The 18,731-nt window shown below is 43.1% G+C and overlaps 1 protein-coding gene across 1 annotated transcript in view; it reads right to left on the bottom strand.

Annotated features, from left to right (window-relative positions):
- The window catches only part of MRC1 (mannose receptor C-type 1), a 101,871-nt gene extending 85,812 nt beyond the window's left edge, over positions 1-16,059 (bottom strand). Inside the window, exons 1-2 of the mRNA XM_017869208.1 lie at positions 15,768-16,059; positions 1,114-1,515 (exon numbers count right to left, since the gene is read on the bottom strand). Of these exons, the coding sequence (XP_017724697.1) occupies positions 1,114-1,515; positions 15,768-15,828 (463 nt within the window). The 5' untranslated portion in view covers positions 15,829-16,059. The remainder of the gene's footprint in view (positions 1-1,113; positions 1,516-15,767) is intronic.
- Positions 16,060-18,731: the final 2,672 nt, after the last annotated feature.

Below are 18,731 nucleotides of genomic sequence, written 5' to 3'. Positions count from 1 at the left end.
GCTTCAAAATAACTTCTTTCTGAGCCCTTCTCTCACCCTATTTCAATTCCTATTCTCTCCTGTTCTGCATGTAGATGGAAAATAGAAAGCTCACAAATTATCACTTTACAAAGAACTAAATTGCTCTGCTCAGTCTTAGCTGAGATAAGCTAGGTTCAACCAATCTTAGTAGCCCAGTAACATAGCAATTTTGGAAACAGGTTATCTCTTGTCCCCAAAAGTAGGCTCTTTCTCTGACCTTGAGGTTGTTCTGGATAACATTTCACAATAACCAAGTATCCAAACCTAAAATGTGATTATAACATCATCTGACTCAAGAGACCAGCCTTTGTAACAAGGCTTCAAGTTGTTTTGTATTTTTGTTTTATTTTCTGTGCAGCCACCAGATAATGAAATTTGGTCAATATAAGAAAGAACTAAATACTCTGATTTTATTTAACCTTCAAGAGGTCAAGAAACCAACTACATATAAGAGGATTCCTCCCACCGCATTGGTGGCATCACCTTCTCTGATGGCTAATTAAATAGACTGCATATTAATTTACAAGCTAATCCTTCACATTTTATAATCATCTAATTTTTACAGTCTCTAAATACCCATAACCTGACAAAACAAATCGGAAACATTTAGAACCCCATGTTGTCAAGGGATCTGCCGAGATTTCATCTTAGGCAATCTGAATTAGGAAAGAATGTCCTATGGATCATTTTTCCAGGGATAACTTAAATCAAAGGAAAAGAAATATTTGGCAAAATTCATTTATCACTACAACTTTATAATGTTAACTAGGAGGCTTTGGGTCAAAGACTACAAGGAAAATGATGTTCTGAAAAATGTAGCCCATAGTTAAAAGAATAAAACCTCAGAGAAAGTTAAAAGAATGCCTTCCCATTAATTAAAAATAGCTGAAGTATCATTCAGGACTTTTTACCGCACTTATTCACCATCATGTCTTCAAAATAGTTCTACAGAATAGTTGAAAACACAAAGATGCTGATCAATTGATATTTCTAGTACACACCAAATAAGAACATGATGATTTTCTTGAATTAGGTTCCAACTAAGAAGATGAGAAAAATTTGACACGAAGGTAAACATTCCAAGCATCTTACCTTCATAACCTCTAGAGCATAGATTGTCTGTGGTTCCATAGATCTTCCACCTGCTCCATAAACCCGATCCTTTGTAGAGCATAACATTCTTTTCCTGTCTATTGCCATAGTTAAAAAACAAATCTTCTCCTTTGATCCCCAAAAGTGTGTCATTTTTGCACTCCCATTTCTGAAATTCACTTTTTGAGTCACAGGCATAGAGAGTGATAGCAACCCAGTCAGTTTTTGATGGCACTCCCAGGCATAATTTAAACGCAACACTCATAATCTGAGATTCGGACACCCATCGGAATTTCTGTGATTCAGCATCCTGGTTGCAAGTCGCGGTTTGGACGGCACTGGGACTTACTGCTTCCACACAGCGCTTGTGATCTTCATTATAGATTAAAAATTGCCTGGTGTCTGTTTAAAAAGAAAGCAGCAGGAAAAGAAGAAGAAAGCAAGCATGGGTAAGTGGATTCGTGTAACAAGGATAATATTTTAGGTCGAAAGTTTCCAACTCTTCCATTTCCCTAAAGACTTAAGATTGCAGGAAAAGAGGTACTGATAACTATACCTGGGGCCAGCTCTCTTTGAGGATCCCTGAAGCTGGAGGGAGAACCTGGACTGAGGGCCTGCCAAGGTGCCAGCACTCAGCTGGATGTCCTTAAAATGTCCTAGTTCACTATGAGGAGTCTCCTGAAAAGGCCCACCTTACATGTCCAAGGAGTGGAACACACAAGGGAGATAACAGAAAGGAATAATATCAACGGGGAAAAGAAAATTTGGGTAAAATGAATACAATAAACTGTAAAATTAAATGCATGTCTGTCCTGGAAAAGATGTGTGTTTGCTTGTTGTTTTTAAAGGACAAGGTCTCGCTCTGTTGCTCAGGCTGGAGTGCAGTGGTGCAGTCATGGCTCACTGTAGCTTCCAACTTCTGGGCTCAAGTGATCCTCCTGCCTCAGCCTCTCAAGTAGCTGGGACTACAGGCTCACGCCACCATAATCAACTAATTTTTTAATTTTTGTAGAGATGGAGTCCCACTGTGTTGCCCAGGCTGGTCTCGAACTCCTGGCTTCAAGCAATCCTCCGACTTCAGCCTCTCAAAGTGCTAGGATTACAAGTGGGATCCACCTCACCCGGACTAGAATAGGATTTTGAAGTATGACACATCTCAACACATTTTGGTATTATTTGTTAATAATTTAATAGTGAAGTTTGCAATAAAGGACAAATAAACATAAGTTTTATATCATTGGAGATAATATTTTATGAGAATAACTTTAGAAATAACATTTTGTATATTCATAATTTGGAACTGGTGATTTAAGTAAATATGTAACGATGGCTTATACTTAACAGCACATAGCTGCTAACTGGCAAAACGGAACTTCCTCTTGCAAAAGAGGAACAAAGGATCTGGTAAGCATTTTTTTTTTCTTTAATTAAATCGAAATTGAATTCATGTAAAGGTTTCTCTTTTTTCTTTATTGTTAAGGAACATAGAAATGAAAGTAACCGAGTGCTTGACTTTTGTGGCATAAACATCCAGAAATTAAACACATCTTGTGACATTTTCCTAAATTCCATGTGCTCACCTTGTTCTTTCAAAATGAGCTGGTAGTAGTGCAGATGTTTGAGGTTCTCACTAAATGAGCTCATTAGTTTTAATTAAATAACTCCAGTGAAATCTTAAAAAGTTAGAACCACGCCACTAGCAGAGTCCTTCAGTGTTTCCAGAGCATTTTTGCAAACCGTATTCTGTTGCCTGTTCTGAACGCCGCAGGGAAGTTAGCACCACTTACACTCTGAGATCAGTTCTAGACCCATAAACTTAAAGCTTATAATAAATTCTTGCCTCAAAAGATTTTCTCCTGACACGCTTCTCTATATGCTCTTGTCCACACTAGTTCCAGACCTCCTACCTCTATCCTACCTTGAAATGATCATCTTAAAAACAAACAAACAAACAAACAAAAAACCTTTATAGCAACATCCAGTCTGGTGCTTGATCAAATATCTGGGTGCCAAGACCCAGCCATGTTGACACATAAAATTAACTACTGCAGTGTATTTTTGGGTACCGTCGATAGACTTCACTATTGTTTTAGAATGCAAATACAAGCTGAAAATCCAGGAAGACTCCTATACTTTTAGCTTATGGATCTTGAGGGATGGTGGTGCCAAGGATGAGAGAAGTTTGGCACTGTCTTACTTAGAGTGAGTAAGACTTACTCTCACTTCCTCTATGCTACCTGGGTTCCTAGTTCTCTGCAACTTCAAACCTCTGCCTGGGCTCCTCTGCTAGGTTACTCATTCATGCTGCTTTGATTTCTTGGAATTGGAACTCAAGCCTGCATCCAGACACCTGCCTCTGCTGGCTTCTCTGCAGTTGACATCTGTCCACCGAACATGCAATACCTGTCCCAGTCTCCTCCTGTCTAGCTGAGCTTCCTTCCACACCTGATCTCATTTTGTAACTGCTCATGCCCTAGTGGGACAAAATGAGTAATTTTTTACCTTGGCAATAAAATGAGAATTTTGATAATATAGGACTTTGCTCACCATGAAACATAGGAAATAGGAAAATGAAAACGGTTTTTTAAAAAACAGTGACTATGATCATTTACTTTATGCAAAGGTAAATTATCTTGTCTAATCTCAAAATGTAACGAACTCTGAAACTTTTGCCATAGATACCTGTAAACTCCACTATACTAGCCTCTAAATTTAACGTAATTTGTTTGTGTTATTCCACCTACTTTTTTTTTTTTTTTTTTTTTTAACCTGGACTTATCTTCCACTTTTCAGATTGCTTTGCTTAGTAATACCTCATTGTTAATAATAGTAAATATATCGGCCGGGCGCGGTGGCTCAAGCCTGTAATCCCAGCACTTTGGGAGGCCGAGACGGGCAGATCATGAGGTCAGGAGATCGAGACCATCCTGGCTAACACGGTGAAACCCCATCTCTACTAAAAATGCAAAAAACTAGCCGGGCGAGGTGGCGGGCGCCTGTAGTCCCAGCTACTCGGGAGGCTGAGGCAGGAGAATGGCATGAACCCAGGAGGCGGGGCTTGCAGTGAGCTGAGATGCGGCCACTGCACTCCAGCCCTGACGACAAAGCAAGAGTCCGTCTCAAAAAAAAAAAAAAAAAAAAAATAGTAAATACATCTTCCACCTTATACTTTGGCCATTTTCATTGCATTTTCAAACAACAGTCTTGTTAACTGGTCAAATTCAGTCAATTAAGCGGTTGGTAACTAGGCTTTTAAGAGAAGACATTCAAAAATCTTTATGCATGAATAGTGTTCCCTCTTCAGATGTTTTTACACTTATTTGACTTTTGTATGTTTAATTTTTATCTGCAGTCCATCTTAATTTCACTCTAAGACAGACAGCATTTAATGAGTAACATCCAAACTTCTCTTTCTCATTCTTGGCACCACCATCCCCTGAGATCCACGAGCTAAAAACCTAGGAGTCTTCCTGGATTTTTAGCTTGTTTTGCATTCTAAGACAATAGTGAAATCTACCAGCTCTACCCAAAAATACACTGCGGTGGTTAATTTTATTTGTCTCAACATGGCTGGGTCTTGGCACCCAGATATTTGATCAAGCAGCAGACTGGATGTTGTTATAAAGGTATTATTTAGAGCTGAGATGATCATTTCAATCAGCCAACTTTAAGTAAAGCAGCTCACTCTCCTCAGTGTGGGTAGACCTCATCAAATCAGGTGAGGGTCTTAAGAGAAAACAAACTGAGGAAGAAGAAGAAGGAGGAATTCCCCAAAGAACCTTGGCAAAGAACGAATTCTGCCTCTGGACTGCTTTATTTCTGTTTTCATTTATTTGTTCATTTGTTTTTGAGACAGGATCTTACTCTGTCACCCAAGCTAGAGTGCAGTAGTGCAATCACAGCTCACTGCAGCCTTAAATTCCTGGGTTCAAGCGATCCTCCCACTTCAGCTTCCCGAGTAGCTGGGACTACAGACCTGTGCCACCACACCCAGTTAATATTTTTTATTTTTACTGGAGACAGGGGTGTCACTTTGTTACCTAGGTTGGTCTTGAACTCCTGGGAGCAAGTGATCCTCCTGCCTCGACCTCCCAAAGTGCTGAGATTACAGGCCACCTCACCCAGCTTTAGACTGCTTCAGTCTCAAACTGCAATATCAACTTTCTCCTGAGTTTCCCGCATACTCCTCCACTCCTGCAGGTTTTGGACTTGCCAGCTTCCACAATTATGTGAACCAATTCCTTAAATAACTCTCTCCCTCTCCCTCTCTCTACCTTCTTTTCTCCCCTTTCTGCGTGTACATACACACACACACACACCTCTGACTAATACACATCCCCTAATTCATTCTCTTTGCTCCAACTCCATTTCCATCACCCCAGGCCAAGCCACCATGGTCTGGCTCCAGTCTTCCTCTCTTGAAAATGGAATCATCAAAAAAGATAACACCTGATCACCCCGTTTTTTGGGAGGAGCAGGCCTGACTTGTCACCTGATGCCAAATTGCAAAACCTACCCAATATAATAGGTGGCCTTCACTGAGCTGCGTAAGAGAGTGAGATTTCTTTCTGTTTTTCCCATCTCTCTGTCTCTCTTTTTTTTTTTTTGAGACGGAGTCTCGCACTGTCGTCCAGGCTGGAGTGCAGTGATGCAATCTCAGCTCACTGCAAGCTCTGCCTCCTGGGTTCACGCCATTCTCCTGCCTCAGCTTCCTGAGTAGCTGGGACTACAGGCGCCCGCCACCACGCCCGGGTAATTTTTTTGTATTCTTAGTAGAGATGGGGTTTCACCATGTTAGCCAGGATGGTCTCGATCTCCTGATCTCGTGATCCGCCCGTCTGGGCCTCCCAAAGTGCTGGGATTACAGGCTGGGATTACAGGCGTGCACCTGGCCTCCCATCTCTTTTGCAGATTGCCTGTGATGCACACCACATTCTGGTTGAATGCTCACTCAATAATAAAATTCTTTTCTTTCTCATCTACCTTTATAGAGAGGTTTTCTGGGTGGGGAGGAGATTAGGTTTCTAACTACAAGTCCTCAGCAACTTAAACCCTGCAAAAGGGAACCACTGTACCCAGGAAAAATACATCTAGCCCCTATATCATTGTTTATTAGCAAGGGCACAGTGACCCATCTGCCCTCACCACCAACTACACCACCTTTCAGCTCCTCAAACCCTCTAGGATCACTTCCGCACTGGTGACTTCATGTTTTGAGTTCCCTCTTTTTGGGATGCTCACTAAGACCATAGCTCAAGTGTCAACTTTTCTTTTCTTTCTTTGAGACAGACCCTTGCTCTGTCACCCACGCTGGAGTACAGTGGCGCCATCTTGGCTCACTGCAACCTCGGCCTCCTGATTTCAAATGATTCTCCTGCCTCAGCCCTCCGAGTAGCTGGGATTACAGGCGCGTGTCACCACACCCAGCTAATTTCTGTATTTTTAGTAGAGGTGGGGTTTCACCATGTTGGTCACGCTAGTCTCGAACTCCTGACCTCAAGTGATCCGCCCACCTCGGCCTCCCAAAGTGTTGGGATTACTGGCGTGAGCCACTGCGCCTGGCCAAATGTCAACATCTAAGAAGGCTGATCATCCTAACTCATTTTATTCTTTTATTTACCATATAATATCCATAACCATCTTAAAATAAATTATTCAATTTGTTTACTAATGTTCTGTCCGTGGCACAAATTAGATGCGTCAGAAAACGAATTCCCTGTAAGAGGAGACCTTCATCAGAGGCCAAGGAGAACTGCTGAAGGTTCTAAATCTCTTGTACCTTGTATGGGATGAGTCCCAGGCACCCAGTCGCCCAGTCCTCTACTGGAATATAAATTTCACAACAAGGGTGACTTGAGCTTTCTGATTTAGTGCCACAGTCTCTCTTTGGGGAGCATAAATAATCTCTCAACAAATAATTAGTTGAATGAATGAAAGAATATTTATTAAAGCGGAAGCATCTTGACTAGTAATCCAGATAAATTATTTATCTAATGATAGATTAATGATTACAGGTGTATTGAATATTCATTTTCCCCTGAAAGCTTATTTTACTGAAGAGGAATTTAGAAATGTGTATACTTACGAAAAGAGTACTTGGAAATGAAAAGGTTCTATTTCAATACACACTTATCTATTCTTGTTTCCTTTATTTATCTTTTGCCATTAGGAAGCAGTGTAAGTTTGATATTGCCTTTGCCAGACAATACAAGGAAATGTAAAATTATTGCTCTATGGTGATACATTCATCGTGCATTATTCTTCTCCCCAAATAACCAGCATGTCATTTTGCTTTTATCATCATCTCAGCAACACGTCTGACTTAAAATGTCATACTTCTTCCTCTGAAGGCGTATTCAAGACGTTGGCCAAAAGGCAGCTTGTGGCATTTTTACCAATATTAACCACACTAACATTTATAAACATCCTATTTTTGTTCATACTAATTATGTTTTTGTAATAGAAATAAGGCAAAGATGAACGGATGGGCACGTGGTTGCTGTTTTCATTTCTCTGCAATCTCATTTGTAGGATCTAATATGTGAGTTTCTTTTTTTAATGCTTACACAGCAGAAATTTATTTCCAGAATTGCAGTGATTCTCCCTCCATCCTAACTTGATCTTACTAATCTCATATTTATTTTTTAACAAATATTTGACAAACATCGACCACATGCTACATGCTATGCTAATGACAATACAATGACAAACAAAAGAGATAAGTTTCCTGCCACACTGAGTACACGCTCTACTGTGGTTAACTCAAGGGCAAAAATATCAAGGGTCAAAATACATTTAGTGAAGAAGCGATAAGTTTCAACCCAATGTCTCAGGTTAAAAATGATTAAAGACTAAACATCCAGTAACATAGGTGTGGATTTCTTTTTTTTTTTTTTTTGAGACAGAGTCTTGCTCTGTTGCCCAGGCTGGAGTGCAGTGGCACGATCTCAGCCCACTGCAACCTCCGCCTCCCAGATTCAAGCAATTCTCATGCCTCAACCTCCTGAGTAGCTGGGACTACAGGCATGTGCCACCACGCCCGGCTAATTTTTGTATTTCTAGTAGAGGTGGGGTTTCACCATGTTAGCCAGGCTGGTCTCAAACTCCTGATCTCAAGTGATCCACCTGCCTCGGCCTCCCAAAGTGCTGGGATTACAGGCGTGAGCCACCGCGCCTGGCCTGGATTTTCTTTTAAGCGTTTTAAAAATTATTCCACAACATTGAGCAAGTCATTAAATTCCCAAGCCTGCTAGCAAAGAAAATTAGCTTATTAAAGGTGATTGTTCAGGAAGATAAGTATGATATGCTACATTTTCTTACACATTTTTAGATTTTCCTATCAGTAAATAAAATGCTGACATGAAAACACAAAAGACAGTAACTTCTGGAAGATAGAGAAGCTGGATAAGAGGAAAAGCAGCAAGTAGCTGTAGCAGATGCCACCAGATTTATACTATTTCTCCTTGGCCTTCGCTGATTAGGTGCACGCAGACCCCACTCCCAAATGCCAGCACCACGTCTTTTGTCCTGGGGGCTTTTTCTGGTTATCGGAACTCTCTAGGCTCAAATGTGGCACAAATTAGATGGGTCAGAAAATGAATGCCCTGTAGGAGGAGGCCTTCATCAGAGGCCAAGGAGAACTGCTGAAGGCTCTAAATCTCTTATACCTTGGATGGAATGAGTCCGAGGCACCCATTCACCCAGAGCTCCTACGCTCCATCACCCACAGCAGTCACTGGGTATCCACACACCTTCCCTCTCTGTCTCACTTCCCCATTCCCCTGCCAGTGTTTCCTGGGCTCACTTCCCACATAAACTAACTTGCCCTCAAACCAAAGTGCAACTGTCTGAGGACAGCTTCTTGGGGAACCCTAACTAAGAAATATGCTCACCAGCCTTAGTTAAATAAATGTACCTATGTTTTCCCCAAAGACCCCAAATTAAGTGAAAAACAAATATTTACCCTGCACCTAGTACATTCAAGAAGCTACGCCAGGCGCTGGGGGCTGATGGGGGGGTGTTAGTCAGAGTCTTAGGCTTAGAAATGTTGAACAGGAGGCCAAGGCAGGTGGATCACCTGAGGTCAGGAGTTCGAGATCAGCCTGGCGAATGTGGCGGAACCCCGTCTGTACTAAAAATACAAAAATTAGCCGATGTAGTGGGGCATGCCTGTAATCCCAGCTATGGGAGGCTGAGGCAGGAGAATCTCTTGAACCCACAAGGGGGAGGGTGCAGTGAGCCAAGATCGTGCCACTGCACTCCAGCCTGGGCGACAGAGCGAGACACGTCTCAAAGAAAAAAAAAAAGAAAGAAAAGAAATGTTGAACAAAAGAAAAACATGGAGAATTACTTCATTTGTCACTTTGATCCTTCAGACCCAGAATATCCAGGGAAACTACTGATTTAGGTCATTGCAATTGGCCATTTGGAAAAGTACAAAATATGAACCCAGTATGGGTCTGACCACAAGGATAAAACAGGGGCCAAGAAACTCTTCCAACTTCCCTCCTACCACCTTAAAGATATGAATATCTACAACTTCCTGGGGCCATTCACTCCCATGTCAGTAGAAGAGGCTTCCTTCCTCCTGCCGACCGCTCTACCTGTGTCCTGGATTCTGAATCTCCTACCTCTCCACAGCTAGTTTCTCCTCTCACTCCTATTTCTTTAGTCTGAATGCCAGCCTCCCCAGATCCCCCTTAAGATAAATAAACAAAACCCTTTACTAGGTAAGAAGCTGACACTACACTGCTCTTTCTTCTTCCATGCATAGCACCACTAATGAATTAGTTCACCATAGGTATGTATCAAGCCAATCTGATCATGACAGAATCAGAGCTCTAGGGTTTGGCTCCCAGGTAACAGACTCCACTGCTCGCTGGCTGTGTGACCTTGGCCAAGTTCAACATCACTCTGTGCTTCCACTTCCCCATCTGTAAAATAAAGGGGGAAATAGCAGACCTCCTCATCGTCGTGAGAATGAAATTAGATCATCTAAATAAAGGCCTTAGAAGAGTCCCTGACACAGGAATTGCTTAATACATGTTCATTATTATTATTGTTAACTTGGCAAAATCAATCGTACAGTGTGAAATGTTTCAGAATAGGATGAAATGAAAGAGCAAAGAACTGTTGCAGCAGTCTAGAAAGAGGGACTGGCCCGGCGCAGGGGTTCACGCCTGTAATCCCAGCATTTTGGGAGGGCAAGGCAGGAGGGATCACCTGAGGTCAGGAGTTCGAGATCAGCCTGGCCAGCATGTACTAAAACTACAAAAATCAGCCAGGCATGATGGCACATGCCTGTAATCCCAGCTACTCGGGAGGCTGAGACAGAAGAATCACTTGAACCCGGGAAGCGGAGGTTGTGGTGAGCCAAGAGGGCGCCACTGCACTCCAGTCTGGGCGACAGAGTGAGACTCTGTCTCAAAAAAAAAAAAGAGGGACGGAAGGACAGAGAACACGGAACCACGGAGTTTCCAGCCTCAGGGGGCTGGGGGCGTGGTTAGGAGGGTTATGTTCTTTGGGGTTGACAGACTTGCAATCAAATCCTGGTTCCACCATTCTTTAGCTGTGTTGCCTTAGTGCTGTTAGCCATTCTAGCCTCTACTTCCTCATCTATAAAATGGGGATAATAATGCTGTCTGGTAAAGCTACTGTGAACTTCTAAATGAGATCATTTATGTAACGCACCCAGCATATCATTTGTATGTAATACACACTTGATAAATATTAATTCCCTCCTTTCCCCCTCTTGAAGTGAAAAGTCCAGAAAAATTGATACAGATAAAGGGATCCAAATCCTTCTTTTAACATAGTGTTATTTGAACCATATTATATCCTTCATGATCAACACACTCCAGGTAGTAAATATCTACTTCTTAGCCTCAGAGTCTGAAGATCGTAATGAAGAGTTAGCTCTGTTCCTTACTGACTACCTGACTTCTGCAAGCCACTGAATCTTCAGAGCTTCAGCTTTCTTACCTAGGGAGAGGTACACAGTGACATCTTCCCATCTGCTTTATGGAAGCTATGGGCCCCTTAGTTCTAAGTTTCTACTACAATTATTCACGTGCAATATTTGTAGATTAAACCAAAAGTTGCATAACTGTCAAAACCTAAGGTTGAGCACGGTGGCTCATGCCTGTAATCCCAGCACTTTGGGAGGCCAAGGTGAGCAAATCACTTGAGCCTAGGAGTTTGAGACCAGCCTGGACAACATGGCAAAACTCCATCTCTACCAAAAAACGCAAAAATTAGCCAGGCAGGGTGGCATGCACCTGTGATGCCAGATACTTAGGAGGCTGAAGTGGGAGAATCGCTTGAGTCCAGCAGGTCAAGGCTGCAGTGAGCTATGATCATGCCACTGTACTCCAGCCTGGGTGACAGAGTGAGAGCCTGTCTAAAAAAAAAAAAAAAAAAAAAAGCATATATATATATATATATGTGTGTGTGTGTATATATATGTGTGTGTGTATGTATGTGTGTGTGTGTGTGTGTGTGTATATATATATTCCAAAGCATAAAAGTTAGCTCAGCCTTCTAGATACAAACACTGAGAAAGATGGAGACCACATTTAAAAAGGAGAAAGGTGCTTGTATTTTTCTCCCACTTAATTCAATTTTGTGAAAAAATACATAGAAGAGCCAATATTTAACATAAGACATACAGTTATATTGGAATCAAAGTTTTCAAGAGTGATTGCGAAAAACCACTACTGTGATAATTACATATAATTATCTTTCTTAGCATTTCATTGAGGGAAAGGAAATAGAGGAGTATCAGGATTATACCATTAGTGTGATGTCAATGTCAGAACCACAGTTGGATCCCTTCCAGCCAAATGCGAGCTCCACAAATGGCAACAGGAATAATCTAATTTGTCCTTACCTGATCTAACAGCGCAGCAAGAAATCTAAGGGGAGGTGGAAGAGTACAAGCTGTTGAGCAAAGTCCTGGATCTGTGTCTCCCTGCTAAACAGTCGCCTTCTGGACATTTTACCTCCCTGAGCCTGGTGCCTCATCGATAAAATGATGTCAAAGTGCATTACTTCCAAGTTCCCTCTTGCTTTAAAGCTCCATGATTCTAAAGCTTCTCTGTCCACCAAGTCTCTCATTTTCATTTTCTGAAGATGTTCTAGGCTTTTCATGATACTACCTGACCCACTGTTTGAGTGCCTTCCCACAGCCTAGAAAAGCTCCATCCAGGGACTGATGGCAGCAGCTAGTAAGAGCCTACTGTTGGCTGGGCATGGTGGCTCATGCCTGTAATCTCAGCACTTTGGAAAGCCAAGGCGGGCAGATCACGAGGTCAGGAGTTCAAGACTAGCCTGGCCAACTTGGTGAAACCCCGTGTCTACTAAAAATACAAAAAAATAGCCAGGCATGGTGGTGGGTGCCTGTAATCCCAGCTATTCGGAAGGCTGAGGCAGGCGAGTCGCTTGAACCCAGGAGGCAGAGGTTGCAGTGAGCCAAGATTACACCATTGCACTCCAGGCTGGGTGACAGAGAGAGACTCCATCTCAAAAACAAACAAACAAACAAACAAAAAAAGGGCCTATTATTGGCATCTCTTCCCAACTCTGCCCCCACTGGCATCAAGTCAGTAGTTTGAAATCAACCATGGTGGGAATATTTACAGCATGGACATCAGTAAACAGCATAAATCAAACCAGTGCTTCCTCTCTTTTCCTTCTTGGAACCAGTAGTTACAGTAGTTAAGTTTGCCAATACACCACTACCTGTGAGCCAAACCCTCCCATTTCCAAGTTAAACTTCTTTGCTGTGGTCCAACCTCTGTGTCCCACCAGCTCTCATGGTACATCTACCACGATTATAACCCAACTGAGCTCAAAACCTTGCTGCTGAGTGATAAAAAGATAGCATGGCAAGAACAACAGTAGGAAGGGTAAGCATCTAGTCCTGTTAACCTCTAGCCTCCTGTACCCCTCCAGATAGAACCAGCCCATCCGTTGGGAGCAGCCCACAGAGACTTATGGTTCTAATGCTGTGGGATGCTCTCCTGAAGGTGGAAGGAAAGGTTGTGGATTGAAAAGAAATAAACCGATTGTAAGTAGGGAGACCTTCCCATGGGTTTTCCTGGTAGGCAGAAGCCAGGGGAGAGGTCTTGAGGCTTCACATAGCTTTAACCTGCTGCTAAGTAAGCAGGTGCTCTGCCTTTACAAAATTCCTCCAATCACATGCTTCTTGGGCCAAGAAAAGATAAAATAAAAGTTACGGGAGGCTGAGGCAGGAGAATGGTGTGAACCCGGGAGGCGGAGCTTGCAGTGAGCTGAGATCTGGCCACTGCACTCCAGCCTGGGCAACAGAGCGAGACTCCGTCTCAAAAAAAAAAAAAAAAAAAAAAGTTACAGGCTGGGTGCAGTGGCTCACATCTATCATCCTGCACTATGGGAGGCCAAAGTGGGAGAATCGCCAGAGCCCAGAAGTTTGAGATCAAACTGAGCAAGTTAGTGAGACCCTGTCTCTACTAAAGTTCCAGCTACTGTGGAGTTGGGAGCGGGCCAAGGCAGGAGGATGGCATTTAAGCCCAGACGTCAAGGCTGCAGTGAGCCGTGATCGCACCACTGCACTCCAGCCTGGGAGACAGAGTGAAACCCGTCTCAAAAAACAAAACAACACAAATTACAGGCTTTCAAGTAACAGGCTCCCTTGAATTTTTTGTTTGTTTATTCTCCAAGTAAACAGATCTTCAGTATCCTCCCTCTCTCCCCAATATCTGTGCCTATGAAAAGGAAGACATTAGTCAGAAGAGGGCATCCTGCTGTCAGGAAGAGGGAAACACTCCTGAGCAAACCGAGAAACACTATCGCTCAGAAGCATTATCAAGTCAGTTTAAAGAAAATTAGGCACGGTATCTGTGCTGCCCAATATGATAGCTAGCCAGCCACCTCATGTGACCACTGTACACATAAAATGACACTACTGTGAATTGAGACGTGCTATAAGTATACAATACTCACCAGATTTTGAAGAGTTAGTTTTAGGAAATGAATGGGAAAATATTCCAAATCAATTAAATGTTGAGTGATAATATTTCTGAGTTATTGGGTGAAATAAAATACATTAATAACATCAGGGCTTGGCACTGTGGCTCACGCCTATAATCCCAGCCCTTTGGGAGGCCGAGGAGGGCAGATCACTTGAGGTCAGGAGTTTGAGGCCAGTCTGGCCAACACGGCGAAACGTCATCTCTACGAAAAATACAAAAATCAGCTGGGTATGCTGGTGCATGCCTGTAATCCCAGCTACTTGGGAGGCTGAGGCATGAGAATCGCTTGAACCCAGGAGGTGGAGGTTGCAGTGAGCCGAGATCATGCCACTGCACTCCAGCCTGGGCAACAAAATAAGAGTCTATCTCAAAAATAAAAATAAAATTAATTTCATCTATCCTTTCTATTTGGTCTTTTTTTGTACTTCTTTTCTGCCACTGATTTTAATAGCTAACACTTACAAGGCGTTTACTATGGGTCGCACTCTGTTCTAAACATTTAACATACGGTTACTCATTGAATCGTCACAAGAACTGATGGGGGCAGGTAATAGTCTTCTTTCCATTTTATAGACATGGAAACTAAAGCACAAAGAAACAAAGTAGCCTGCCCAAGGTCACCAAGCTAGTGAGTGAGAGAGACAGGGTGTAAACCACACCGCCTTCACTTGTGTTTTTATAATCACTGCTACTCAATACTTATTATGATTTCAACTTTGCGGTACTAAAATACGCTCTTCCTAGGAAACTTCCTACCCACCTTCACATCAGTGCATAGAGTAGATCGTAGGCACAAACCGTTCTCTGCAAGTGTTTGTTGATATCACAGAAATAAAGGGGGATTGGAAACCAAAAAATCAAATTTGAAATCTCTTCTATATCATCTCTAAATAGAACCAGGAATGAAAATCCCCCGAGGCCCTCCCATCCTGAAGTTTAAGTAATTGAGTCTAGAGACTGGAAAATGTATTTGAGAATTTGAAAAACTCTGGAGCTGTTGCTAATGAGTAATCTCTAATCTCCAGAAAAAAAAGAAAAACAGGAATCGATCTGCTTATGCGGCAGTTTGAACAGTCTAGAGTACAGATAAGGATGAACTTTCTAACAATCAAGCGTATGAATGATTCTGGCAGAAAAAAACAAATGAGCATGGAAATTGCTTAGAATCACTTTTGGAGGGATGATCTGAGTTAATATCCTTGGACCTAAGACGCGGGGAGACATCAGGGCTGCCCTCCTTCCAGCCAGAGACACTCAGACGGTGTTTGTTGGCAGTGAGAGAGAAATAGTGTGAACTGAAAACCAGAAAGAGTAAACCACAGAGCAGGAAATTTCTGCACGAAGAAAACAGTGAAGGAACAATGAGCGATGAGAGAAGTCAGGAGGAGACTGAAGGTCTGTAGGACTCCAGGCTGGGCAGCAACCGAGACCTGAGATGCATCCTCCTCCCTCCTCCAGCTCCAGGCCTTCCATGCCTGGCCGCCAGGTGAAGGCAGCAGGCTTAGCTGTGGACTGCGTGGTGCAGGGGAACCCCGTTTCCTCCTCACAAAGGTGTTGGAAGGAACCCATTCACAGTAAGCCACAAAACGAGGGTGTGGTCCCGGCCCCCCAAGTCAGAAAGCCCCTGCCTCAGAGCAGACTTACCCAGTAGCAGAACAGCACCCGGAATCACAGAGGCAAAAACCAGGAGCAAGGGTAGCCTCATGGCCCAGGGGTTATCCTCTCCTTCTCCTGATGGAGAGGAGGGCGGAACAAAGACGCAAAACAACCAGGCCCCCGACTGCCTCTCCACCTAATCCAAGTTCCCAGAGCTGCCCCGCTGAAAAAACTAGAGAGGAAGCCCTCCCTTTTAAAGGGCTCCTGAATTTAGGGAAAGCCTCCACTAAGGAGACATCCTGTCACATGAGGGTGGCTGGAAAACAGGAATTCAAAGTCGCAACTTTGCTTCGTAAGCTAACTTCTGAGAAAAGCAGACACAGAGGAAGGGGAGAAAGGGACACGTGTGGGAGAGGAGTGGCGGGGTGGGGAGGAGAGAGGGCGATGGTGATGGTGAGGAGTCAGGAAGGAGAGAAGTGAAACAGCTGGGAGCTCCCGGCCTGCTCAGATGGGGCTGGGTGGAGATCAAGCTGCAGGCCATTACCTGTGCCGGAAGAGGGAAGACGGAGCTTCCCCTGGGAGGCAGCTGAGTCAGGGGTCCCTCAGCAGACAACCTCCACTCTGAAGTGACAGCCACACGGGCCCTGGAAAGGACAGTTTTACGCTGGAAACAGTTCAGAGTTGAAGCTCATCCCCCTGTCTCCACATTCAGTGCTTAGAGCTTTTCTTTTTTTTCTTGGAAAGTTTCAAGAGAAATTTCCATGGAGCTTCATTTCCTCCAGGCAGAAGAAAAGTGAAAGGGAGGCTATGCATAAAAGGGAATGTCAGTTAGGCCAGAAAGGAGAAAGTTCTAGAAACCTTTTGCTAGAAAGTTCTCTAGAAAGTCAGAAAAAACAGTGGCAAAGGATTTGCAGTAAAGCCTTGCTGCCCAGCCTCAACCGTCGCGGTGCTCTTCAAGTTTAAGAGGCTCCCCTTGCTAGAAAAAGAAAAGCTGCCCCGGCACAATGGCTCATGCCTGCAATCCCAGCAGTCTGGGAGGCCGAGGCAGGCAGATCATCTGAGGTCAGGAGTTTGAGACCAGCCTGGTCAACATGGCAAAGACCTGTCTCTACGAAAAATACAAAAGTTAGCCTGGCGTGGTCGTGCACACCTGTAATCCCAGCTAGTCAGGAGGCTGAGGCAAGAGAATCGTTAGAACCTAGGAAGCGGAGGTTACAGTGAGCCAAGATCGCACCACTACACTCCAGGCTGGGCGACAGGCAGGAAATTCCATCTCAAAAAAAAAAAAAGAAAAGAAAAGAAAAAAAGAAGAAAGGAAAAGGAAAAGAAAAGAAAAAGAAAATCTGGTAGTTTGGTCAAAAGGTATATCTTTATTTAAAGGCAAGTGGAATTCTTAGAATAAAAAATGTTTCTAGATCTTTCATTAAGCAGAAAATAACCCTCCAAACATCTACGTTGTCATTTTTCAAAAGTAAAACATGAATTTAGAACATTTTAAAGCAGAAACTGACGATTAGCTGGCCAAATCATTACTAGAGTGTGGAATATGTTAGTAATTCAAAAAGAAGCTACTGGAAACATTGTAATTTTTAAATTTTTTTAAATGAATAGTTTTATCTTCAAACGGAAAGCCTCCACATTCAATGTCTTTGTGATAAAGTTGAAAAGTTTCCATCCTAATAAAAATGTGATATAGTTCTCTTACTGATTGTTTTTAACATGTACATTTGAGATCATTCTGACCAGAAGGAAAAAGATAGTGAAAATGTAGGACAGAGAACCAATGTTTCTTTGTCACTAAGCCTGTACCTGACTGAAAAAAAAAATGGTGGTTATAGAACAGAACAGAGAAAACAAAATGTTTCTTTCTAAGACATTGTTTCACTGACTTATTTAAAAAAATAGTTTAAATGGGTCATTTGTGGCTTTCAAATATAAATAAATCATATACAAAAAGTTACTGCCTAATTTAGATTTATATGAATTTCAGAAGGAAATACAATTTAATTGAATCTTGTATATAATCACATTCAGGGTTTGTTTATTTTTTGAGACAGAGTCTCGCTCTGTCACCCAGGCTGGAGTGCAGTGGTGCAATCTGGGCTCACTGCAACCTCCACTTCCCAGGTTCAAGCGATTCTCCTGCCTCTGCCTCCCAGGTAGCTGGGATTACAAGCATGTGCCATGACGCCTGGGTATTTTTTGCATTTTTAGTATAGACGGGGCTTCACCATGTTGGCCAGGCTGGTCTCAAATCCCTGACCTCAGCTGATCCACCCGCCTCGGCCTCCGAACATGCTGGGATTACAGATGTGAGCCACCATGCCTGGCCCAGGGTTTGTTTTTGAATTACATAAGTGTGTATATCACGTTAGTAAAATTAAAAATTAAGATCAGGGCCGGGCGCGGTGGCTCACGCCTGTAATCCCAGCACTTTGGGAGGCTGAGGCGGGTGAATCACAAGGTCAGGAGATCGAGACCACAGTGAAACCCCGTCTCTATTAAAATACAAAAAAAAAAATTAGCCGGGCGCGGTGGCGGGCGCCTCTAGTCCCAGCTACTCAGGAGGCTGAGGCAGGAGAATGGCGTGAACCCGGGAGGCGGAGCTTGCAGTGAGCCGAGATTGCGTCACTGCACTCCAGCCTGGGCGACAGAGCAAGACTCCGCCTCAAAAAAAAAAAAAAAAAATTAAGATCAGTACTAAAATCTGTGAAGTTTAAACAAAATGCAGTCAAGCACCCTACAAAGAATTTACCCCATGACCTTGACCTCATTGAAACAAAGATTTATCAGGGTACAAGAGGCCACCAGGGCAAAAAAGAATCCAAATCTTGGGGAAGGGGTGTCACAGAAGATGGTGGTGTAAGAAGCTGCAGGAATTCATCCCTCCATCTAAGCAGCCATCAAACGGGCAGGAACTAAACTGAAGCAACTGCAGATGCTCCTCTATTCATGATCGAATTAGGCCCTGATCACTCATTGGGAGGTGAAATATGGTAAGTCACAAATGCA

Source organism: Rhinopithecus bieti, unplaced genomic scaffold (genome assembly GCF_001698545.2).
Source record: "Rhinopithecus bieti isolate Rb0 unplaced genomic scaffold, ASM169854v2 scaffold_3043, whole genome shotgun sequence".
Lineage (NCBI taxonomy): Eukaryota > Metazoa > Chordata > Mammalia > Primates > Cercopithecidae > Rhinopithecus > Rhinopithecus bieti.
This window is presented reverse-complemented; position numbering and strand designations above follow the sequence as displayed.